General features: G+C 37.0%; 5 protein-coding genes across 5 annotated transcripts; 4 read left to right on the top strand and 1 right to left on the bottom strand.

The window, feature by feature from the left end:
- Nucleotides 1-357: 357 nt before the first annotated feature.
- LOC108219833 (uncharacterized) lies at nucleotides 358-4,737 on the bottom strand. Its single transcript, XM_017393370.2, has 5 exons — nucleotides 4,139-4,737; nucleotides 2,654-2,904; nucleotides 2,283-2,574; nucleotides 1,584-1,736; nucleotides 358-1,102 (listed from the first exon to the last, which is right to left on the bottom strand). Exons 1-5 carry the CDS (start codon nucleotides 4,520-4,522, stop codon nucleotides 716-718), a joined length of 1,467 nt encoding a protein of 488 aa, XP_017248859.1. The 5' UTR covers nucleotides 4,523-4,737; the 3' UTR covers nucleotides 358-715.
- Nucleotides 4,738-7,612: 2,875 nt separating this feature from the next.
- LOC108222333 (cytochrome P450 94A2) lies at nucleotides 7,613-9,525 on the top strand. Its single transcript, XM_017396252.2, has one exon. The coding sequence runs from the start codon at nucleotides 7,684-7,686 to the stop codon at nucleotides 9,232-9,234; it is 1,551 nt and encodes a 516-aa protein (XP_017251741.1). The 5' UTR covers nucleotides 7,613-7,683; the 3' UTR covers nucleotides 9,235-9,525.
- Nucleotides 9,526-10,186: 661 nt separating this feature from the next.
- On the top strand, nucleotides 10,187-11,966 carry LOC108219800 (cytochrome P450 94A2). The gene has a single exon (XM_017393321.2). It carries the CDS (start codon nucleotides 10,304-10,306, stop codon nucleotides 11,846-11,848), a length of 1,545 nt encoding a protein of 514 aa, XP_017248810.1. The 5' UTR covers nucleotides 10,187-10,303; the 3' UTR covers nucleotides 11,849-11,966.
- Nucleotides 11,967-13,032: 1,066 nt separating this feature from the next.
- On the top strand, nucleotides 13,033-15,012 carry LOC108220377 (cytochrome P450 94A1-like). The gene has a single exon (XM_017394126.2). It carries the CDS (start codon nucleotides 13,131-13,133, stop codon nucleotides 14,670-14,672), a length of 1,542 nt encoding a protein of 513 aa, XP_017249615.1. The 5' UTR covers nucleotides 13,033-13,130; the 3' UTR covers nucleotides 14,673-15,012.
- Nucleotides 15,013-16,893: 1,881 nt separating this feature from the next.
- LOC108219673 (transcription factor MTB3) lies at nucleotides 16,894-19,181 on the top strand. Its single transcript, XM_017393168.2, has one exon. It carries the CDS (start codon nucleotides 17,533-17,535, stop codon nucleotides 19,015-19,017), a length of 1,485 nt encoding a protein of 494 aa, XP_017248657.1. The 5' UTR covers nucleotides 16,894-17,532; the 3' UTR covers nucleotides 19,018-19,181.
- The last annotated feature ends 5,565 nt before the right edge of the window (nucleotides 19,182-24,746 follow it).

A 24,746-nucleotide genomic window follows, 5' to 3' on the forward strand; every position in this document is an offset into this window, starting at 1 on the left:
TCTAATACGATGCTCTAATATGATGTTTTTCGATGACAGCGGCGCATGGTCGTGATACTCTAATCAGTGAAATTTCTTCAAAATAAAACCCGAAAATCGGACTACCCGATACTGAAACGTATGACATCGGGCCCTAAACAACTAAACTATAAACTAAAACACTTGTTGGGCCTAGATCAATTGCAAGAGGACAATCCTACAGAAAAACACAGCCCTTCCCAGATCACTACAAGGCACAAGTCCACAATCCATATAGTAAAAGAAATGCAGAAACATGATTATATCACCGAATCGCTGACATATTCTACTAGCATCATCAACTGATGCGGAACACAAAAGACAGTCTACTCTCTGAGGTCAAAATTAAATCACTTCGACAAGTATTACATGTTCAAATGGTATAAAGAGATGAAGAAGCTTTCAGATGCTTGCTTAAACAACCGGAACTGTATATTGTCCCTACCCGCCTATGCGGATATGCTGCTAATCTAAGGCAGCCGAAATCATCATTAAACTACTTGGTAAGAATATCATGGAACCTCTAAGAAAAACCACTAAAACTAAAATATATATTCGACATACTAGCTTTTCCCAGGGTGTACCTAATTCAGGCATTCATAGGCAAACTGTTTTCACGGTGTTGTTGCAACTTTAATTCTGTGTCAACTATATTCTGCAGTTCCAGATATTGAAAATATTCATGCTGAATGTGGTATCAAACTGGGACATTCCCTTTAAGTAATCCAAATTCAAGCTTTGGCAAAACCTCAGACACCACCTTTTGCACAGGAACATGGACTAATTGCTTATTACTTCCGTTTACGGCCTTTCTTGAAAGGAACGTGACCTCCTGACCATGTAATCCGTTAATCAAAACATCCTTCAAATACTTGTCGTCTTCATTGAGGTTCGATCTCTTCAAGAGTTCCATGACATTTCCCAAGGCTGCCACATTCCTACCAGCACCAGAACCCATGGCAGTAGCAGCACCCACAGCATTTGCGACTGTCAGTGTATGTACCAGGGGTAAGTTGTGAATATATCCAAATGCAATAGCTGCCACAAAGCTATCACCACAACCCACAGTGTCAACAACATTTACCTGTTACAGTAATTTTGAATTAGTCAACATGTATCTGACATTATTAAATGAAGTATGTAACAGTTAAATTGAACCACTTTCATGACTATAACCATCATGGACGCTGGGAAAGGATCCACAGCTCTGGCTTGTGAAAAACAGTTAAGGTATGTCAGACATGATGCAACTTTGTATGCTAAGCTTTACAGGGTTTAGATTACTTCGCAAATTAGATAATCCAGGTAACCTATAAATAGCTATATAGCTGTTTCAAGACTCACCAAAAATATTAATGCGAGCATCATACGTCAGTATAATTTATAGATTGCTTGTACAAATATGAGGAGTCCCTTTAATCCAGCAGTTTATTGAATGGAATGGATTGAAATTTTTTAACAGAGCTAAATTTTTCTATGACCGAGGTCCATGAAGAAATTTTAGGAATGAATCGTTTTGTCCAAATAAAATGGGATAAAGATATAGTTCAACTACACAAGGGTACCTTAAATGAAGGAGCATAAGAAATACTTGACATGGTGATCAATATTGAACCCTTCTGACCCATTTTTACAATCACCCATTTTGTGCGGACCCCTTTTCGTAGCAACTCCTGTCCTGCTAGAATTGGGTCTCCAATGCTAGTCAATGATTCAGCCTGGCATAATAATAACATCAAGTTAATAATGTCCCAAGGAAGCAGAACAAAATGCACAAGAACCACTAACTACAATATTGATAAATTATACACATGATAGATAGATTGCAATAATATAAATAATATACCCCAAATTTGAGTCTGCAGAAGGATTACCATATAGCATAGATAATTTCAACCTCTTGCTTGTTGACACTCCATAAAGTACAATTATAAATATAAGAAGCGGAATGGTGTATCAATACTTGAACAAAAGGACTTGTAAAAAGGAGTGGTACTTCTGGAATAAGAACTAGGATTGAGACCGACTGAGCTACATTTTCTTATCAAGGACTAATTAAAGGAAAATAATACAAATTTGCTGGCACCATAATTTTGAAACTCTAATCCTACTATAAGATTTTGACACTTAAGTCAGTCCTGGGGGTCCTTCATAGGCCATATGTAATGCATTTTAAACAGGTTCTAAATTAGATCAAATGCAAACTATTTATCATATGAGGAAAAAGTAACATATGTTTAGTCAATAGTGACTATGTATATAACCTCCTCAGATGTTACAAGGAGAACATCGCTCATCCTCAGAAGCATGTCAAGTGCTTTCTGTTCATCAGGTGTTCCATTAGCAAGCGTCTTTCCCCGAGGTCCAGGATCAAAAAAAACTGAGGTGCCAACTTCTGCAGCATACTCCAAAGCAGAAACAATCAGACTAGGAGGGAGTTCATCAAAGCCATAGCCATTACAGAACAGGACTTTTGATTGCTTCAGGGCCATCTTTACTTCCATTGATAGTTTGACCATCCAACTAAAAGCAGGTTCCTTGCTAAAATCTGCACGACTGATTAGCAGACATACAATCAGAAACCTAAGAACATGTAGGGATTTCATATGAAGAATTGTACAAGCACCACATGTACCTGCAGAAACCATGTCGTTGTGAAGGATCCACCAAGACCCAACATTGAAGTGTTTCATATTCTGCACTTGAACTACTAGTAATCTGACCCTGTTCACTCATCCCAGTCATGCTAATTCCCTCTTTGCGAAGCACATCCAAAAGGAAGTCCCCGTATATTTCATTTCCAACATGACCAATTGTTGTGCAGTGGAGTCCTAATCTTGCTGCAGCTATAGCCATGTTGCAGTTACCACCAGCTTCCCAGTATTTCTATATAAAAGTAAAATAAGAAACGCTAGAAGGTGAATGAATACGTACATTAAGCTAACTAGCTTGTTCTTTGTATAAATAGACTGACCTATGACAAAGACACATGAGTTATCATCATAACGTATTGAACTTAAGTTTAGAAAAATAGTTGCACATGCCACTGCGGGTGCATTTGGATTGTTGATGGGAACGACAATATAAATGGAAATTAGAAATGATGGACATAAAATTATGACTGATCTGGAATCCCCATTGCACCCCAAATAACTCCTCTCAAAGGCTCAAACAAACAATTACGTTTAGGTATAACCATGATTACCATCAATTGTAGTTATTTACAATGAACCAAACCTGAAATTTCCGGTCACCAGCAATAATAAGTTTCAAAAACCTAAATGTCCAGAAAGTACCTAGTTGGTTGTTGTGCTTGTGATTAAAAAATGATCGATACATGTTTTCTAAGAGTAACAAGACTGCTATATAATCCCCGAACCAACATAAATATCACTAAAAAAGGTTATAAATCCACAACCACATAAATTAAAGAGATGTTACTCACTATCCTAATACTGATGAACTCTACTCACAAATTGTCATAATAATAAAATTAGCAACATCTGCTTTCCAAAACAAAAACCAAACCAGACTGGACCAAACATGCATGACACACACCTCATAAATCCCACCTGAATCTAAGAAGGGGAAGTTATATATCAAACTCGTAAAGAGGTTTAGGGTCCGCGAGGCATTGATACACACAAACTTAGTCATGTAACCTACTCCTAAATAAACATACACAGGAGAAAAATCTTTAGGGTTCACTATAAAGAACTTCTATATAGGTTCACCTTATTTACTAGTATTTAATTTTTTTCCGCAATCCAACCGTACAAAATGTTGGTATCGTGCCTGTATGGTATTGACTATTGTATACAAATTTTATTTTCTTTTAAAAGAGCGTAGTGTCAGTTTTATAATGATATTAATTTCTTTTATAATTTCAACGATATAGATTTATGGCATAAATTTGTTGTTATTAGCCGCATTTTTATGACAATTTGTTCATCTTTTTATGATCTTCGCGTCCGCACGGTGTATTGTTAACAAAACAATAATTTATGGATATATGAGTCACACTAATAAATATTAAAATCTCTAGGCCTAGAACAATTGCTCATTTCAAGAAAAAATCTCAAAAAGTTCAAAAACCTTAGAAATCATTTTCAAAACAAACCTTGTCCGGGGGAGACTGGGAGAGCTCGTCCATATAAGCTTTCCTCTCCTCACGAGAATTAGGTGGCAATTCCGGAACATTAAGTACTATATCCACACAAAGATTCCCAAGAGTAGCCACATCAAATTCTTTATCCACCCCAACACTCGTCAATCTCTCCCCATGAGCAACACTAAGACTATACTTGGGCACACAAAATCTGGCATCTCTACTGCAACAATTCTTCAAGATTTGATGATGGGGTTTCAAGATTTTGTGATTGTAGAAAAGGGTTGGTGCCAGAACTGCCTGAATCATCAGTCCGGAGTGTTGGTGAAATTCAAATGGCGATGAAAACCCATTGGGTGAGAGTGGGGATTTGAGGGTTAGAGTGGAGTGATGCATTCAAGAAATAATTGTGAGATTGAGAAAGAAATGTGGAATTGGTAAAGTAAGGACTTTTCTTTGTGTTGTGTGTATGAGAGTGTGTGATTGATGAAGAATCTGTGAGAAAAATTAAAGTAAAATGAATGAATGGGAAGATGAGTGCAGGGACCAGGGAGGGTCAAGTAAACACACCAGGCCGCCACTTGGGATATTTGGGCTATTTGCTGTTATTCGGTTCTGCCAACTGAGAATTTGATACATAAATCCATGCTTTGAAAAGCGGATTCGGAAAACTAACCGGATTATAGCGTGATTAATTGAATATTCGAAAGTTTAATTAATTCAACGAGTCATGAAATCGAGATTAATCGATGATTAATTGCTATTGATCATGACTTTTGAACAGCACTAATAAATCTTGGTTGTATATTTTATTAGACTTTTTAAATTTAATAAGACAATTGACAGGTTATTAGAATTATTTTTATATTCAAATTTTTTACTGAGATAAATTATAGTTTTAGATAAATCTCAGAAAAATTTCTTTCATTTTCTTTGTCACTGGGCTGACGGCACACATTAATTTTGGGACCTCTAAAATTTTGTTCTAAAACTTTTGAAAATTATTTTAAACTTGTGGTGTACTGAGATGTAGAAACCTCTGATGAAGGGGACCTGGAGAATCTATTCCCTGTAATCTGTGCCCCAACTATTTTTCTTTGTTGATCCTGGTTAACTACTACATATGGAGTGTATAGTATCACATCATAATTCTTTTATGAAATCAACATCACACTATAGATGATATCTGCTAATATTAAAATATTAAACTTTTTTATGAATAAGAAAAGACTCTCCCATTCCTTTTGCAGCTATATTTGATGCACATATTCAAGATGAATAAACAGTATTTATATACATTTTTTTTCAAGTTTTTTAAATAAAAACCTAATATATTTTAATTATTCAGAAAAGAGTAACTGGAAGTATATATCTATGCAGCTGACATGTATGCACATGGACTGACAAGACAAAAATCTTTTCTTGATTAGCAACTGCTAATTAGTAATTGCCAAATTTTTTTAATTACAATGAATAATTTTTTGCTTGCCAAGAAAAGAGACTGATAAATTGAATCTGTTGAAGTAGTGTTACTGCATTATAGAAACTAGAAAGTCCTTCTGTTGATAATTTTGTAAAGTTTCAGTGACCAATAAGTGAAGCTTACAACTTAGAAGGTACTCTGGTGATTCAGAATTCTACTTCATTAATAGATAAACATGATTTTGGTTTTGAAGCTGCTGTTATGAGAAGACTAAGATGAAGGTTAAATTTTTGTTGATAGCCTGAAGAGACATGCATCTGCAGTATCTTCTAATTAAGCAATAACGATGGTCAATGATCTCACAATAATGCGAGTCTATGGAAGCACTGCAGATGGACTGCTCGCAAGTATATAAGAGCAATGGAAGATCAGACAGAGCAGGACATGGATGCTTAGAAAGAAGGGTAAAGATCTCATTGTTGATAAGGAGTTGAGAAGCAAGAACTGAAAACACAATCAGAAGTTAACCGGACTAACTTGAATGATTCCACCGTGAGGAAGCCTCCACCATAAAACCTCAACCTGACAGAGGATAACAAGAAAACTTTGTTTGAATAATGATGTAGCACACACTGGTGCATCAATACTGATGCTGATATTCCTCGCGTTTCAAGTTTCTCAGATTTTTGAAGGGTTGAGAGATTTCCCTTTGCTAGGTATTGTTTCTTAGACCTAGAAGTAGAAGATGAAAAGAAATACTCTACCCAAAGTTTGAAGGATTTAAATATAAAACTTCCCAAGTTTGTAGTATTGCTCATTGAATGGAATGCTTAATGGTTTGTGCTCTGAAAATATTACAAGTGGAGTCTAAGCATAGAGGGGGACTATGCGAGTCCAAGAGCCAAATTTGCTGATCAGAAAGGAAAAAACAGCATTTCAAGGTAAGAAGCTGCAACCACATGGAAAAGAAGCTCTTCCAGAAATGATGGAAAGCCACCTATGGTAACGAATAAGCAATATATTAGTCAAGCCAGGCATTCTGAATTTGTGATCAACAAAAATCATCAAAGCCGGCATTCACATACACTTGAAAATGAAAGTTTAGACCTAATGACCAGCTAGAAGCACTTGAGAAAGACCATGATTGCCCTGTACATGCATTGAACACTGACGGAGGTGGAAAAGAGGGATTAAAGTTTCTTAAAGATAGTTAATTATCTCCAGGAATTGAGAAAACTGGAACTCGGAGGGTACATCCTTAACTAGTACGTAAAAGTTCAGATTTATTGCAGTAGAATCACACGGTCCTGGTAATTGTTTCCGTGCATAATGTCACCTGGTTTAAAAAGTATCTCAAGCAAAACGGAGACCATGTTGTAAATGTGTTTAAGTGTCTCTAGTTACATTACCAAACAAAACAGCATCACAATGATTCCTTTTAAGGTACGGATGTTCTTGATGCACCAGTTCGCAGGTATAAAAGGTAATATTCTCCTTTCAGCAATCTGGGTATAATTTGGTTTTGCATAATGTTGTTCCCCACTGTCAAGTAAGCATGCTTAGTACCATAGTTTAGTATTAATGCTGTTAACCTTTTCTTCCCACTTAATCTCAGATACCTGCCCCTTTGGCCCTTGCAGATAGATTGTCATTGTGCTCCGCATGCTTTATACCATATTAATAGTTTCAGTTTAAGTTGTTTATATTTTTTTTTCCCACATTTCTTTCCTGCAATTCATCTTGATTCTTGTATGATCAGTTGCTTTCATTTTTGACTTTGTTTACCCCCACGTTACATTAGCCGTAAAATTTCAGTGTATTAAGATCAGCATTAGTTTTGCTAAGTTCATTTGTATTATAATCATAATTTTTCACACGTTTTGCATATGCTTCTGTGGGGCTAAAGCTCTTGCCTGGTTAAATTAGTACACAGAACTTGACTTGCTAACTGATTACATTTTACATATATGTAATGGACCCAGAATTAACATGCCACTGCTCAAATTTTACACTACAAAAAATATTAAAATATCCTTATGAGCCTTCTTTATAAACAGATTCTGCGGAACAAACCTTCTCCACACTCTTCAGTAAACTCATTCCACATAAATTTTTTCGAAAACACTGAATCACCATGTTGGCTTATCCTGATCTTTCATATTCACTCTTGTATTGCCTCATTACTGTTCTACTCTTCTATCTAATAAACAACTTCACCTCGATTTTTAAATGTCTGTTTCCTTCAGAAGCAAGTAAACTACCAAGATCATTTCCAATCATTGGCTCGTACTTCTCCATTATCAAAAACATCCCTCAGTTTAGCGTTTGGACTGCTAATATAGTTAATTCTCAACCCTCTTCAACTTTTGTCCTCCATCGTGCTCTTGGCCACCGGCAAGTCATTACTTCAAATCCAGCTAATGTTAAACATATACTAAAAACCAATTTTCATGTCTACCAAAAGGGCACTTTTGGATCAAGAGTTATGCATGATTTTCTAGGCCACGGCATCTTTAACGTGGATGGTGATACTTGGAGATTTCAAAGACAACTTTCTAGCCATGAATTCAATACTAAATCTCTTAGGAAGTTTGTGGGAACGGTGGTAGATACAGAGCTCTGCGACAGACTTATTCCAATATTGTTCAAGGCTGCAAAAGAAGAAGAGAGTCTTGATTTTCAGGACATACTTCAGAGATTCGCTTTTGACAATATTTGTAACATCGCTTTTGGCTATGATCCAGAGTACTTATTACCGTCTCTTCCAGACGTAAAATTTGCAGTTGCATTTGAGAATGCTACTACACTTATCAGCAAAAGATTCCAGTACATTATACCATTAGTTTGGAAAGTACAAAAGTTTTTTGACACCGGTGCTGAAAAAGTGCTAAGAAAATCTATTGAGGAAGTTCGTGATTTTGCTAGAAAAGTCATGATGGAGAAGAGGGAAGTACTGCAAGAAAAATCAAAGCTACAATCTGTGGATCTTTTATCAAGATTCTTGAGCTCCGGTCACTCAGACGAGGTGTTTGTTACAGATATAGTCATAAGTTTTATACTCGCTGGACGTGACACAACTTCAGCTGTATTGACATGGTTCTTTTATCTCATTGCAAAATATCCGCATGTGGAGAATGAGATTTTGGCTGAGATTAATGACAAGAAGTTTGAAAAGAACTCGGAGTCTTCTGCTTATAATGAAGTGAAAGATATGATATACACTCATGCAGCACTTTGTGAGAGTATGAGACTCTACCCGCCTGTTCCCACAGACAACAAACAAGCAATGAAAGATGATGTGTTGCCGGATGGAACACATGTGTACAAGGGTGATAGAGTACTTTACCATCCTTATGCAATGGGGCGGTCCGAGAAGCTGTGGGGATCAGATTGGCCTGAATTTAGGCCAGAGAGGTGGCTTGAGAGGGACACTGTGACCGAAAAGTGGTGCGTTATTAGCAGGGATCAGTACACTTATCCTGTTTTTCAAGCAGGGCCAAGGGTGTGTCTTGGTAAAGAAATGGCTTTCTTGCAGATGAAGAGGGTGGTTGCTGGAATTCTTCCAGCATTTAGGGTGATTCCAGTGATTGAGAAAGGGAAGGAACCAGTTTTTATATCTTACCTGACCGCTAAAATGCAAGGGGGCTTTCCAGTGAGAATACAACCAAGAGTTTCTAATACCTAAAATTGATTTGATTAGTTTATTACTTCAGTTTTCTTTGTAGTAACAGTCATTATTTGTAGAGTAAACCATAAATAATATCCAGTCGTGATATTATTGCCAGCTCTGAATCAAGTACCAATGTACCGGGTAGCGGTCCACAGCAATCAGTTGTTGTGGAGCGCTTACCCAACATACAGATCCTGAGCCGTTGGATGCATATCCAGCGGCCAGGATCATATTAAAATTTTAATATGTCCAGCGCTTTTTTAGCGTTGGACAGGGATTCCTAAAATTATTTGTTATCAAGGGTGACGCGCTGCAAGGGTGGAATTATCAAGAAAAAACCTCACTTCCTAAAATTATTTGTTAAAGCGAGTAGCCTGAGGCCCTGAGATAAGTGTTTATATCATCAGCGCTTAGCTTGGTATTTTCTAATTTTCTCTTCTAGAACGTCATATCTGTACATATATTCCCATCCTTTCGTGTGTGAGTTGAATATCATCAATATTAATAAATCATCATCCTTGTCGTCTTCGAAAAAGTCCAGCTCTGTCATTTGTCAGTTTCACCGACGATTTGCAGATAAGTTATGCTGTCCCTTTCTTGGTCTTCAGTGCACTACTTCACTACTTGCAGTATTTGAGAGTCTTTTTTGTCCGGAGCATTTTAATTGGTGTGGTTGTTGTATATGCAGGGGGTCCACCATTATTAAGAAACAAGCGTCAATCAAAACGATATATATAAATATAATTGCGAAAGCTGAATCTGTTTGTTTCAAGGCAAAAGACAGTGAATTTTAGACAAGGGCTCCTCTGTTTAGACCATCATAACAGTTAGACTGTACAAAACAGTTTGGTATTTTTATGTAGTCATTGCTTACGATTTTTTTATGTCCATGTGAAGTGTGAACGATCCAATCTGTTTCTAGTCAAGTACAATACAATTTCACTATCACACGGATTAATGATTGCCACATATCTATGTTGAGGATATCACTATAAATGTCGACTTTATAAATCACCCAATCTTCAGGCCTCATCTTCTGAACCAAATTTACACAAACAAGAAATACCAGAACCACCGATTCACCATGTTAGCTCATCTTGAGTTTTCGACTTCACTCTTGTATTGCATCGCCACTTTTCTACTGTTTTATCTAGTTAAAAACTTCAGCTCAATCTTGAAAGGGCTGTTTCCCTCAAAAGCAAGTAAGCTTCCCAGATCATATCCGATTGTTGGTTCATACTTCTCGATAATAAGAAACATCCATCGCTTCGTCGATTGGTCTGCAAATATAGTCAATTCTCAGCCCTCTTCGACTTTCATCCTCCATCGCGGCGTTGGCCAACGACAGATCTTTACTGCTAATCCAGCTAATGTCCAGCATATGCTGAAAACCAAGTTTCATGTCTACCAAAAGGGTATTTTTGGATCAAGAGTTATGCATGATTTTCTAGGCCATGGCATCTTTAATGTCGATGGGGAGTCTTGGAAGTTCCAAAGGCAGATCTCTAGCTATGAATTTAATACCAAATCTCTTAGGAAGTTTGTGGAAACGGTGGTAGATACAGAGCTCTCTGACAGGCTTGTTCCCATCTTGAACAAGGCCGCGAGAACAGAAGAGGTTCTTGATTTCCAGGACATACTTGAGAGATTTGCTTTTGACAACATATGTAACATTGCTTTTGGTTATGATCCAGAGTATTTGTTACCGTCTCTGCCAGAAGCAAAATTTGCAGTTGCTTTTGAGAATGCTACTACTCTTATTAGCAAAAGATTCAGATATATTATGACATTAGTCTGGAAAGTGCAAAAGGCTTTCGACATCGGACCTGAAAAACAGCTAAGAAAATCTACTGAAGAAGTTCGTGAATTTGCCCGAAAAGTCATGATGGAGAAAAGGCAAGAACTGGAAGAAAAATCAGAGCTACAATCTGTGGATCTTTTATCAAGATTCTTGAGCTCCGGTCACTCAGACGAGGTGTTTGTTACTGATATAGTTATAAGCTTTATACTTGCGGGGCGTGACACAACTTCAGCAGCACTGACATGGTTCTTTTATCTCATTGCAAATCATCCGGAGGCGGAGAGTAAGATTTTAGCTGAGATTAATGACAAGAATTTTGAGAAGAACTCAGAGTCTTCTGCTTATAATGAAGTGAAAGACATGATATACACTCATGCTGCACTTTGTGAGAGCATGAGACTCTACCCGCCTGTTCCCACAGATGGAAAACAAGCAATGGAGGATGATGTGTTGCCGGATGGAACACGTATTTACAAGTATGACAGAGTATCTTACCATCCTTACGCAATGGGGCGGTCAGAGAAGCTATGGGGGTCAGATTGGCAAGAATTTAGGCCTGAGAGGTGGCTTGAGAAGGATAGCGTGACTGGAAAGTGGTGCTTTATTGGCCGAGATCAGTATACTTATCCTGTTTTTCAAGCAGGGCCAAGGGTGTGTCTTGGTAAAGAAATGGCTTTCTTGCAAATGAAGAGGGTGGTTGCTGGAGTTCTGCCGGCATTCAGGGTGATTCCGGTGATTGAGAAAGGGAAGGAACCGGTTTATATATCTTTCCTGACAGCAAAAATGCAAGGGGGTTTTCCGGTGAGGATTCAGAAGAGGATTTTCTAATACTAAACTTGATCCGAACAATGTATTACCTTTGTTTTCTCTGTAGTTGTTATCATTATTGGAATGTTTAATGTTTAATGTATCATAATCCTAATAAATGTGTTGTAATTTTATAAAACTAGCATAATCCTTATAAATGTGCTGTCCCTCTCACTCTACTGTTGTTAATTTCACAAACCATGATGTGCGGAACTTATTTTACAGTGTCTGTTTCTAGAATGGTGATGCTATGCATTCTTAAACGATTTACAGCATCTTCGTTCTTCAAACGATTGCAAGGAGCTTCTTGTTTGTCGAATGACTTAAATGGTTTTCCTAAATTTTATTTGATGTTCTGAACATTGAAAGGATGTGCACTATGGTAGCTCTGTCAGCGTAGAAATACAATTTCACTCCATCGAAGAAATATCGGGACCATTTAGATTATGATTAGAATGAAAATGAGAGGTACGAGAATAAGAATAAATGAAAATGATACTATAAAATCTTAAATATGGTTAAAGAATGATTCAGAGAATGAGACTTCACATATGAGTTTCAATTCTCTTTAATCATACGTTTTCTTAATCTGTCTTAAGGAGTATCATAAAACAAAAAAAAATGGCCGTTTGATAAAAATGTTCATCTTATCATATAATATTGCAGTTCAAATGAAGAAATTATTAACATTTATGTAGGGCCGATCCTTGGATATTTAAAATCTCAAGAAAAAAAAAATGTTTCATAATATTGGAAAAAAGCGTAAAATCAATAATATTTATATCACCTCAAACAAATGAAAAAAAATATTCTAACAAATCAATATTTTAGCAAAGGGAACAATAGTAGATATAGAATATTATAGAATCATCTTTAATTAATTATTCTTAAAAAAATTACATTTACTTATTTTTAAAAATAAGGTGAACCAATCACGGGGATATAGATCAAGGATGTGAGGGACCTGCTACAATATGTATATTTAAACGTGTTCTGTTTTTTATCTGGCATTTGACTCGTAAGAAGTATAATATGACTTGTGTGCCGTATCGCTGGTGCAGGTCTGGTCTTCGAACCTTTTTCGTGCCTGCTTCTTTCATAATGAGATGTTCTGAGCTTCTTCGAATCTGCTTCTTTCACACTAAAAGATTCTTCATTGAATAGTAAGATTAAAACACACCTCACTTGCTTACATTATCAATACATCATCTGATAGCACCTGCAACTTCACTGCTCTATAAATATCGGCTGCAGAGCCAAACATAACCACTCATCTTCTAAATATCACAAATATTTCATCACCATGTTAGCTGATCTAAATCTCTCCACTTCACTGTTATATTGCCTCGCAACATTTCTCACCTTATATGCAATCACAAACTTCAACTCCATTCGCAGAGGCCTGTTCCCTTCGAAACAAAGCAAGCTCCCCAGATCATTTCCGCTCATTGGATCATACTTATCACTTATCAAACACATTCATCATTTCAGCGATTGGTCTGCAACTATAGTGAATTCTCAGCCCTCTTCGACGTTTATTCTCCACCGCGCTCTAGGCCAACGCATGGTCATTACTGCGAATCCAGCTAACGTGGAGCACATACTTAAAACCAATTTTCATGTCTATCAGAAGGGCACTTCTGTGACAGCGCTGGCCTATGATTTTCTAGGACGTGGCATTTTTAACGTCGATGGAGATTGGTGGAAGTTTCAGAGGCAAGTTGCTAGCCATGAATTCAAGACTAAATCTTTAAGGAATTTTGTGGAGACGGTGGTTGATACGGAGCTTTCAAACCGCCTTCTGCCCCTCATGAAAAACGCGGCTGTGGAAGAAATTGTTCTTGATTTTCAGGACATACTTTTCAGATTTGCTTTTGACAACATTTGTAACATCGCTTTTGGCTATGATCCTGAGTATCTATTGCCTTCTCTGCCTGAGGCGAAATTCGCTGTTGCATTTGAGAACACTACAATGCTTATTACCAAAAGGTTTAGGCAAATTTCACCGTTAGTTTGGAAGATTCTAAAGTTTTTCAACACGGGGTTTGAGAAAGAACTGAAAAATTCTGTTGAAGAGGTTCGCGAGTTTGCTAGAAAAGTCTTGAGGGAGAAAAAGAAAGAACTAGACGAAAAATCAGAGTTACAAACTGATGATCTTTTATCAAGATTCTTGAGCTCCGGTCACTCAGACGAGGTGTTTGTTATAGATATTGTCATAAGTTTCATACTTGCTGGCCGTGACACGACTTCAGCAGCACTGACATGGTTCTTTTATCTCATTGCAAATCATCCGGACGCAGAGAGCAAGATTTTAGCTGAGATTAATGACAAGAATTTTGAGAAGAACTCGGAGTCTTCTGCTTATAATGAAGTGAAAGACATGATGTACACTCATGCGGCACTTTGTGAGAGTATGAGACTTTATCCGCCTGTTCCAACAGACGGAAAACAAGTGATGGAAGATGATGTGATGCCAGATGGAACGCGTGTGTACAAGAATGATCGAGTGATTTACCATCCTTATGCAATGGGGAGGTCCGAGAAGCTGTGGGGATCAGATTGGCGTGAATTTAGGCCAGAGAGGTGGCTTGAGAGGGATGGTGTGACAGGGAAGTGGTGCTTTATAGGCAGAGATCAGTATAGTTACCCTGTTTTTCAAGCAGGGCCGAGGGTGTGTCTTGGTAAGGAAATGGCTTTCTTGCAGATGAAGAGGGTGGTTGCCAGAGTTCTGCCAGCATTCAGGGTGATTCCGGTGATTGAAGAAGGGACAGAGCCGGTGTATACAGCTTACTTGACGGCTAAGATGCATGGTGGTTTTCCGGTGAGGATACAGCAAAGGGCTTAGTTATAGAACAATATTTTACGGAAGTCCTAAATGCGTGTCGATCAAAACCATCAATATATAGAAATATATAAAAATGAGAGCGACGGAGAGAATATGAGAATACGATGCACCTTTCAGTTATGAAAAATAGTATTGCAGTTGATTTGCAGTTACAGAAAGTATTGATTCAAGTCTTTTGATTGGTCCATGGGTTTGTTCTCAATCTGCATTTGTTGTTGGCTATCAAAAACAATAGTTCAGTGTTGATTTTACTTCCAGCTCCAGATTTGTATTACCTACATATGGCCTTGGTTCTCTCTCAACAGATTATTTTATATTTGGCACAACGTTTTGCCACATACTTACTTGTCTTATCTCTGTTTTCCCCCTTTTGCAATAAGAAAAGTAAAATAAAATAATAAAGACTTTCTTGTCCTTGATAATTGAGTCCAGATAAATTCAATTTATGAATTCGAATCTTATAATCTCCTAATCTTAATAATTGAGTCCAGATTTATTTAATTATGAGTGACTGCAGTCGAGAAATCTTGCGACGTATTTCCTAAAGAATAAGTATGCACAAAAAACCGGTTTCAAAAATTGAATATCATGACCTCTACAGGTGTTGACCTTGTTCGAATGGTCACAACTGTCTTCCCCTTAACTCCCACCTGGCCACCCCTTACCTCCAACCAAAATTTTCGTAATCAAAATTTAGTAATGTTAGTAAAATTTGTATATAAATATTCGGAGCCAGTATCGTCTTTTTACATCAAACATTGATCTACCAAAAATTATACCACCTTCATACATTCCTCATCGCACTTGCAACAATGAGCGGAGTCTGTGCAGGTAAGCAACACCGCACCAGTATGAAAAATATTTTGTGTATATAATTGCATACAGAATTGGGTACATAATAACATGTAACAGGTTTTAATTGGAATGGGCTCCTGTATTCATATGAACCACCCCAACTAAAACCATTCACCTCAATTGTCACGTCATTATATACAAGTTTTATGTACACAATTATTCATTAGTATATACAAACATTTCGAAGTTATATAAATCACTTCAATTCAGAAACAGATGAGCTTTTGAATACAAATTTTCACCGTCCGAGTACTCGATTAAATGGGTAGATTATTAATATATAAATATTCAGAAGAGCATGTCGACTTTTACAACTGTATTAACATGATGCATTAATTCCTGTCACCGGTTACATGTGACACAATCTTGATGTGTGATTAAGCTTGATTTACGATAATTTTGGTATATACGTTTACAGGTGTTGGAAAGAGTTCATGGCCGGAGCTACTAGGGGCGAAGGGAGAGGCAGCGGCGGCGATAATATCGGCCAACAATCCGACTCTTAGGGTTCAAATAATTGAAGAAGGAATGGTGGTGACTCAAGAATTTCGGTGCAATAGGGTTCGAGTTTGGGTTAACAAGTTCGGCATCGTCACACTTGTTCCGCGACTCGGTTAAATCCTTCGTATACTATTATTGTACTACATGGCTTGCACTACTTTGCTTTAAAGTGTAACAAGATGAATAAATGAATATATGTTGCGAATAATACCGATTGGCGACTGATTTTATTGGATTGAGGTGCTTGTTTCACATGACACGGGGGAAAAGTTGGGGAATAGTAGTTACTTATTTATGTTCTCTTGTGACTTGTGAGAAGGGAGTATATTTTTAGGCAGACAATTTTAATTCGCCAAAATTCGGTCACAACTCACAAGGTCGAGCTCATTAGGAGCAGCACTACTAATTTGAGCACAATTATTTTTAATACTTATCTTTGTCAAACTAGATTCACAGGAGTTGTTACGATATTAAGTGTTAAAAAATATTTATGAGTATATCAAAAATGATATTTATCTTATAACATTTTCTAAAAAATAATTTATGAGTATATCAAAAATGCTTCTTAGAATTAGTCGAGGTTCGTATTTCATATAAAAATACTTGACTGCTCATTGTTCATGAACCGTATTAAAATTACCAATATTTTGTTAACCGGTTTCTACAGTTTAGCTAAAGTAAGTATATTTTTCTGATTCAAACTAAAAATAATAATCGGTATAAAGTAAATTTAAATTCACAGCTAAATATTTTTTTAGATAATTTTTTTTTGGAAAAGCAAAACAGGATCAAATATATATTTTTTAGATACTTGATATATTCATAAAAGTCTTATCACCAGAAATTAGAACTATTTTCATGACACTGAAACCAAACTTATCAACACTGCACTGTTACAGACTCCGGACGAAAAATAAGTAAAATGTTTAAGAAGTTTAACACGACAGAACAGTAAGCACGGATCTCAAAAAGCATGGCCAAGCTGTTTTTGAAGTCACATGAAACATGACTTATCTACCCTCTTTCATTTACTTTCTAGTATTAAACTCTCAGATCCATCAGGTAACTCTTGCTACTTCTCTTCTTTGTTTATTCTTCCTTGTTTTCTTAACTCTTTCTTGTTTGCATTTGTAATACTCTCTATCTATCTTTGCAAATTTGAAGATGGTATCTTGTGATTTTTAGATTAAGCCAACCCCTTGTGCTCAAAATTCAATCTTTGTGTTAGTGCTGAGTTAAAGATGGTATCTTGTAGTTTCTAGATAATGGTCAACCCCTAGTGGTCAAGATTGAATCTTTTTACGTTTTTGTAATATTTCTTGAATTTGATTTGGGTGTTAGTATGGCCCTTTACATGTGAAGTCAAGATTTTTAGAGTGGTTTTAAAATTTCTGCGAATTTCTACTAAGTGATAGGGAAATTTGGGTATTTTTTTTCCCAAGATTTGTTTGGAAAGAGTTGCCCCCAATTGGTTGTTTGGAGACAAGGGATTTTAAGGTGTTATATGATGGGGGATAAGTTTTGGGTGAAAGAAGAGGACAAGGCTTTGGTACAAGGTGTAGTGGGAGTGGAAGCCTTTGAGTACTTGGTGTGGTTAGCTACCAATAATGTGTTCTTGGAGTTTGCTGCTCCTGCTAGGGATTTGGGACTGCAAACCGGGCTGCACAAGATTCTTGAGGGGTCTAATTGGAGTTATGCAGTTTTCTGGCAGGTCTGTAATACTAAATCGGGTAAATCAGCTTTGATTTGGGGGGATGGTCATTGTACAAAACCTGCAGGTGATGAAACTGAGGATCGAAACTCAGGAGGAGATAGCAAGAAACGGGTGCTTGACAAGCTTCATGCTTGTTTTAAGGGACCAGGAGAACATAATCTGGCTGTGAGTATGGATTCAGTTTCTGATTTGGATATGCTTTATCTAACCTCCATGTATTACGCTTTTCCATTTGATAAGCCTTCTAGTCCTTCTCAGTCTTTTAATTCAAGTAGGTCTCTTTGGGGCTCTGACGTGAAAAGTAGTTTAGAGCACTATCAGTCCAGGTCATTTTTAGCGAAAATGGCTAGATTTGAGACAGTAGTGTTTGTTCCATTGAAGTCGGGAGTAGTGGAGCTTGGTTCAAGCAAGGTAATTCCAGAAGATCAGAACTTGATTCAAATGGTGAAAACGTTATTTGGGAAATCTCATGCAGTGCGTGCAAATGTGTCACCAAAGATATTCGGGCAAGATCTCAGTCTGGGTGCTGCCAAGCCTGGTCCTATTAGTATAAGTTTTACGCCCAAGGTTGAAGAAGATTTATATTATTCAGCAGATCCACCTGTATTAAGTGCTAATCAAGTATATGGAAACTCTTCGAACGGGCACCGGAATAATGATAATGAAGTGAAGTTTTTTCCGCACATGAACCAAGTAGTTACTGGGGAATTAAATCCACAGGCATTAGCTTCTGCTTTTGAACAGGGTATGGATGACTCATTACTACAAGGTGATGACAGGAAACCGAGAAAGAGAGGTAGAAAACCTGCTAATGGTAGGGACGAACCATTAAATCACGTGGAGGCCGAGAGACAGAGACGTGAAAAGCTGAACCAGAGATTTTATGCTCTAAGAGCAGTTGTTCCAAACATCTCAAAGATGGACAAAGCCTCACTTCTTGGTGATGCAATTTCATATATCACCGATCTCCAATCGAAAATTAGGATACTGGAAACTGAGAAGGGTGTTGTGAACAATAAGCAACAACAGTGTGTTATTCCGGACATCGATTTCCACACAACACAAGATAATGCAGTTGTGCGAGTGAGCTGTCCATTGGACGCTCACCCAGTTTCTAGAGTCTTAAAGACACTAAGGGAACTTGATGTTGTAACGCAAGACTCCAATGTCTCCACAAGTGACAGTGGTGAGGTTGTTCATACATTTACCATTGCTGCTCAAGGGGGTACTGCCGAGGACTTGAAAGAAAAGCTTTCCACTGCTCTTTCACAATGATTCCTCGATTAATATCAATTTGTAAGACGAATCTATTCATACTCATTATGTAGAATAATAGGAAGTTGTTGACATATTTGCATACTAAAATAGGAATAAACTATTGTTCCATAAATTATATAGTTATAGTTGAATATTAATTGCGATTTCAACTTTCAGCTTCACATTCTGTCATTACCTTGTGTCTATTCTACTTGAATTGTGCTCCTAGGATTTCCTTAGCTTACTGTAACATTTCATGTTAAGTATGCAGCACATGATTAGATCATAATAGAAATTAGAAGAAGTGCCTGCTGAAACACAACCAAAAGAGAAAACAAGTTCTTAAGCTCTGTTTCACAATCCTGGATTGGGTAATTTGATAGAATTTATCGAACTCTATCATATTATATGAACTGAATGCTTGTGCATTGTATAATAATCTATTTTTTGCTTTATTGGAACTTTGTATACATTAATAATCAAGCTTTGTGTATATAGATTTGGATGAAATAAATGTTATAGCCATATACCCTGTATAGCAACAACTAAATGGAAACACAAGTTTTAAAATACAAAGAATGCAGAAAAATTACATCATGACATGCTTGTTCACAAACGCTGTAGGGCATTTACATCCCTGGTTTTTACCACCGCCAACACTGGTGTACCAGATTACGTCCCTTTTAAGTGCCGGTTGTTGTAGAATAACACTAATAATCTATTCAGTTTCTGGGCTTCAATGAGTTTTATCAGAGTATATGTTTTGATAGTGGTAAGAACAAGAACTAGTAATATAATTCTGGAACTAATACTGAAGACCTCTCAGCTTCATTTCGCTAGGCAGGAAGGCCAAATCGAATGAGTTAATAAGATACGTATGGTGGACAGACATGCAGTTGCTGAAGCTGGGGAACACTCAGTTTCAGGGTATATTCATATGGAGATTTAGTCATGTAAGTCATGAAATCTCAGCCTGAGGTTTCACAGAGTTTTCTGTTTTGTTGAGGAATTAAGAATCTGGTTACTTGTAAGAAAAAGCTTAAGTTGAATTTTCTTCAGTTCCCTTTGAGCCACCTTTTTTTAACATGGGTCAATGGTCATTAATAAGAAAGCAGATTTGAACTAGAACCCCTAGAAACCATGAGTCTATCAGTCTCAATTCCTCATATCTAATCTAAGTACATTATGAAGAATTTGGCATTTGCAAATCCTTTCTAATTTAGTGATGCTGGGTTTAACTTCCTCTAGTGACAAGCATTAATTCTATCATCATAATTCAAAGTATACAAGTTAATCTGTAACGGAGATATACAATGTAGCACACTGATCAGTGAAAGAATAAGATACATGTAAATGAACTAATGATCGAAAAACAATCAAAGAATTTCTAAAAAAAAAATAATTCAAAGTATACAAGTTAATCTGTAACGGAGATATACAATGTAGCACACTGATCAGTGAAAGAATAAGATACATGTAAATGAACTAATGATCGAAAAACAATCAAAGAATTTCTAAAAAAAAAAAGAATCAGAAGAGAGTTTCCCTCTTATGTCATTGTTACTTGTTAGGCCACTGCGCCCCTAGGTGGCCACACCAAACTGAGTCATGGCCTGTGGGTACGCCCGCGGCAATGGAGGGGGAAGAGCCGTGGCACTCTGGCCTGCAAAATTCTGGCCGTTCAATTTGCAAGGGTTGCTGCTGCCGCTAACATAGCTGCAGCCATTGGGTCCAGGAGGCGGAACCGAGCCCTTTTGAAGAGCTTGTAAATGTAAGTTATCAAAAATAATCTCTGTATTTTTCGCGAAATTTTCATCTTCGTCCAAAAGTCTGCAAGCTTCATGCGGTTTCACTAGCCAAAAAATGATGACAGATATCGTTACAATTGCCAGAAGGCTAGTGCTTAAACGTGCCATGCTTAAACTTGATTGTATTGTTAGCAAGAAAAAATTGTTCAAAGAGATGTAAGATGTGGAGAATAATTGTAAAGAAATGTGGTATTTATAAGCATAGGTTCTGGATTTGTGGTATGTGCATGGGGTTTGAACATTGACTACAACATACAATACAAGGCAGTATATTGAATTATGAATTTTGTTCTTCAAGAGTTCAAGTTAATATGAGAGGTCAACTAATTGAACCAGTTACACACGACTTTGTGAAATGATATAAAAAATGGTTGTGCAAATAAAATGAATTCTTTTTAAAATGATTTAGATTTAGATATATATTTTCAGATGCAACAACTTAATAATTTATGTGACAGATTAGTCATAGAAATATTATCTGCTACATGGGGTTTGAAGAAACTGATCGAGGACCTTGAATTGAACAAATCAATGGCCGTGGATAATTATAAGGTAATAATCGTCATAGGGTATTTTATTTTGGTTTGGTCTTTACGCGACATGTTTTTCCTCTAATAACACTGTCTATTAATCGGGTACATTGACTATATTATCTTAATATTCAACTAAATTATAGTTTTATACTGGTAAAAATAAATAAATTATAGTTTTATAATATTATACAAGGTAATGCTTCTGAAATATTCTCGATTCAATTTTTATTAATGTTCTCGAAATTTTAATAATAAATATTTATCATTTTAAAACAGTTAATAATCAGCCGCTAAGTATCTACTAGTGGAGAAAATTAAAGATAATATATTGATATTATCCCTAATTCCAATTTTAAAGATTTGAGAGAGCTTTAACAGAATATAAAATAATTATAAAATATTTCTGGGTGCTGATTTATGCACACCCTAAATTATTATGCACACCCTTCCATCTACTTTATGCAATAACTTTTTGAATTATTAAGATATTTGGTTGAAATGATAAAGGACAAAAGTAATTTGGTACAAAATAGAGTGTAGGGTGTGCATAAATAAATCTAGAGTGTGCATATATCAGCACCCTTATTTTGGGAAAATAGATTTTTTCGTCACTCAACTTATTGTGTATTTAGAAACTTACCATTGAATTATAATTGTTTTTCTTTTTGTCACTAATGTGAGGTTCAGATTTTTTTTAGCCATTAACGTTAGGTTTGGATTTAATTATTAATATTATATTATTTTGAGTAAACTGCACTTTGTGTACCTGCATTTAGGCCCGTCTTGCACTTGCAATACTATACTTTCAAATCTTACACATGCAATACTGTAGTTCCATACTTTTTATATTCTGTGTATCACCGTCAAAGCAGACCAACGCCGTGAGTCAAATGTGGGGGTAGTCATGTAATTTCCTCCTTCCATATCCCTAATCCCTAATTAAAGAAAAAAAGCGCGCCTCTTTCCCATTTCCAACCCAGTGAAGAGAACGTTAGCACAGCTGAGAGGAAGAGGCGAGCGAGGGTACTGCTGCTTCTCGATTTGTCAAAGAGATCAATTGAGACGATGACTGAGTGGAGAGTACGCCCCAGTGAAGAGAACGATTTATTTGGTGCAAATGAGTGTCCGGAGTACCTCGGTAAGTCACAGCTTATTTATTTATGGCGCCTCTCTTTTTTGAATTAGGGTTCTGTTTATATATGCGTGATTACAGATGTTGTGGTCCCAAATTGCTGTATCTGTGAATTTTATATGTAGTTCAGATGATTTTATGAGATATGTGGTCCCTAATTGAAAATGGTTTGAATACTGTTGCCTTGTATAAAGTTGTTTCATGTTTATTCTTGTCCCCCACATGCTCTTCTATGTTTTTTTCCAGATGATGATTTGTTTACTCTAAAGCTTTTTTATGGTGGGGTATTTGAGGAGAATAAGAAGGGATATGTTGGTGGGGAGGTTAGGTATGTAGATTTCTGCAATGTTGACAAAATGAGTATATTGGAGATTAGTAGCATGTTGACTGAGTGTGGTCATCTAGGATGGCACACTTTCTACTATAAGCTACCAAAAACTAGCTGGGAAAGAGATTTGTGCCCCTTACATTCTGATGAGGACGTGGTATTTATGTGTGAACTTGTGGAAATTGCTATACCTAAAATGATGCACATTTATGTTGTCACTCAAGCACCACTAAATACAAGGCCACCTAGCCCACCTGAGGTCAACATAAGTCAAGAGTACTTTCACTCTCAGCATAAGTATGAGTTTGTTGACAATGACAGAGATGAGGTAATGGATGACATTGAACAAGATGACATTGACCAAGAACCAGATAATTTGTTTGGTGATGAATTTGACAGTGATGAAAGTGATGCTGATTATTTGGTGACTGGCAGTGAGAGTAGTGGGGATTCTTTTTTTTCAGATGCTTCTAATGTGGACAGCACAGATGATGAAGTGGTGGTTCAAAAGGGAGAAAAGCAACAAAAGGCAAATGCTAAAGAGATTCAGGCTGCTGCTAAGGGTAGGTCTAAGGGTAAGGGTGGTGAGAAGGGTAAAGATAAGGGTGGTGAAAGTGGTAAGGCTTCTGCTGCAAAGGGGAAGGGTGATGCTCCAAAGGAGAAGCCTGTTGGTGATAAGGAAAAGGGGAAGAGCAAAGTCCCCTCAGATGTTGAGTACTCCACAGATTCAAGCAAGTATTTTGGTTCAGATGAGGAGAGGATGGCCTGCAACAGCACAGATGAGGAAGATGAGTCATATGCTGTTTTTAACCTTGCAGAGATGGACCATCCAAAATTTAAGGTGGGAATGTTGTTTCCATCAGCTGCAGTGTTTAGAGATGCAGTGAGAAAACAGGCAATAGTGGAAAGAAGGCCAATAATTCAGTGTAGAAATTATGGTTCTAGGGTCAAGTTTGTTTGTAAAGAGTGTGATTGGAAGATTTACTGCTCAAAGATGCGGAATTTTGATACATATCAAATCAAGGTGTATCATGCCAAGCACACATGCACTCAGACATTCCAACAAAAACAGATTAACTCAAGGTGGATTGCCAATTACTATGAGAATGAAATTAGAATGAACCCCACTTGGCCCTTGTCTGCATTTCATAAAAAAGTGGTTAATGATTGGAATTGTCATGTCAGTATCTATGCAGTTGGCAGAGCCAAGAAGAAGGCTTTGGAAAAAATAAATGGCAAGCATGTTGAGCAGTACAGTAGAGTGTGGGATTATGCTTCAGAGTTGTTGAAGGCAATGCCTGACAGTACTGTGTTGGTAATGATAGAGGATGGGGAAGCTGAAGAGAGGAAGAGGTTTAAGAGATTTTACACTTGCTTTGGTCCAATAAAAAAAAGGGGTTCAGAAATGGATGCAGGCCATTGGTTGGACTTGATGGCTGCCACTTGAAAGGGCCATTTGGTGGCCAACTTCTTACAGCTGTTGGCTCAGATGCCAATGATGGTATGTACCCATTGGCATGGGCAGTGGTAGAAGCTGAAAATAGTGAGAGCTGGAACTGGTTTTTGAAGCAAGTAGTTGAAGATCTAGGGATTGACAATGATGAGAGCTGGACTTTCATCTCTGACAGACAAAAGGTAATAACTTTTAACTTTACACTGAATTTGCACTTAAATAACCTTTAACTTTTCAATGTATACTGTATTGTTTAGGGGCTTATCAATGCACTAGAATCTATTGTTCCTAATGCTGAACATAGATTCTGTGTGATGCACCTTTACAAAAATATGTGGAAGAAATTCAAGGGAATAGGAATGAGGATGTGCTTGTGGCTTGCTGCTAGGGCCACCACTGACTACATGTTCAATAAGCACATGGAAGAGCTGAAGAAGGTATTATCAATGTTCTACTTTAGCATTATTTTGGTATTATTTTAGTATCACTTTAG

Source organism: Daucus carota, chromosome 5 (genome assembly GCF_001625215.2).
Source record: "Daucus carota subsp. sativus chromosome 5, DH1 v3.0, whole genome shotgun sequence".
Taxonomy (NCBI): domain Eukaryota; kingdom Viridiplantae; phylum Streptophyta; class Magnoliopsida; order Apiales; family Apiaceae; genus Daucus; species Daucus carota.

Excerpts from the sequence above, each read along its gene's own strand:
- LOC108219833 (XM_017393370.2), bottom strand. The coding sequence starts at position 4,522 with ATGCATCACTCCACTCTAACCCTCAAATCCCCACTCTCACCCAATGGG. Across the intron at positions 1,737-2,282 it reads TCCTTGTAACATCTGAGGAG|GCTGAATCATTGACTAGCAT; the intron begins GTTATATACATA and ends TTATTATGCCAG. Across the intron at positions 1,103-1,583 it reads CTTATGCTCCTTCATTTAAG|GTAAATGTTGTTGACACTGT; the intron begins GTACCCTTGTGT and ends TTACTGTAACAG.
- LOC108222333 (XM_017396252.2), top strand. The coding sequence starts at position 7,684 with ATGTTGGCTTATCCTGATCTTTCATATTCACTCTTGTATTGCCTCATT.
- LOC108219800 (XM_017393321.2), top strand. The coding sequence starts at position 10,304 with ATGTTAGCTCATCTTGAGTTTTCGACTTCACTCTTGTATTGCATCGCC.
- LOC108220377 (XM_017394126.2), top strand. The coding sequence starts at position 13,131 with ATGTTAGCTGATCTAAATCTCTCCACTTCACTGTTATATTGCCTCGCA.
- LOC108219673 (XM_017393168.2), top strand. The coding sequence starts at position 17,533 with ATGATGGGGGATAAGTTTTGGGTGAAAGAAGAGGACAAGGCTTTGGTA.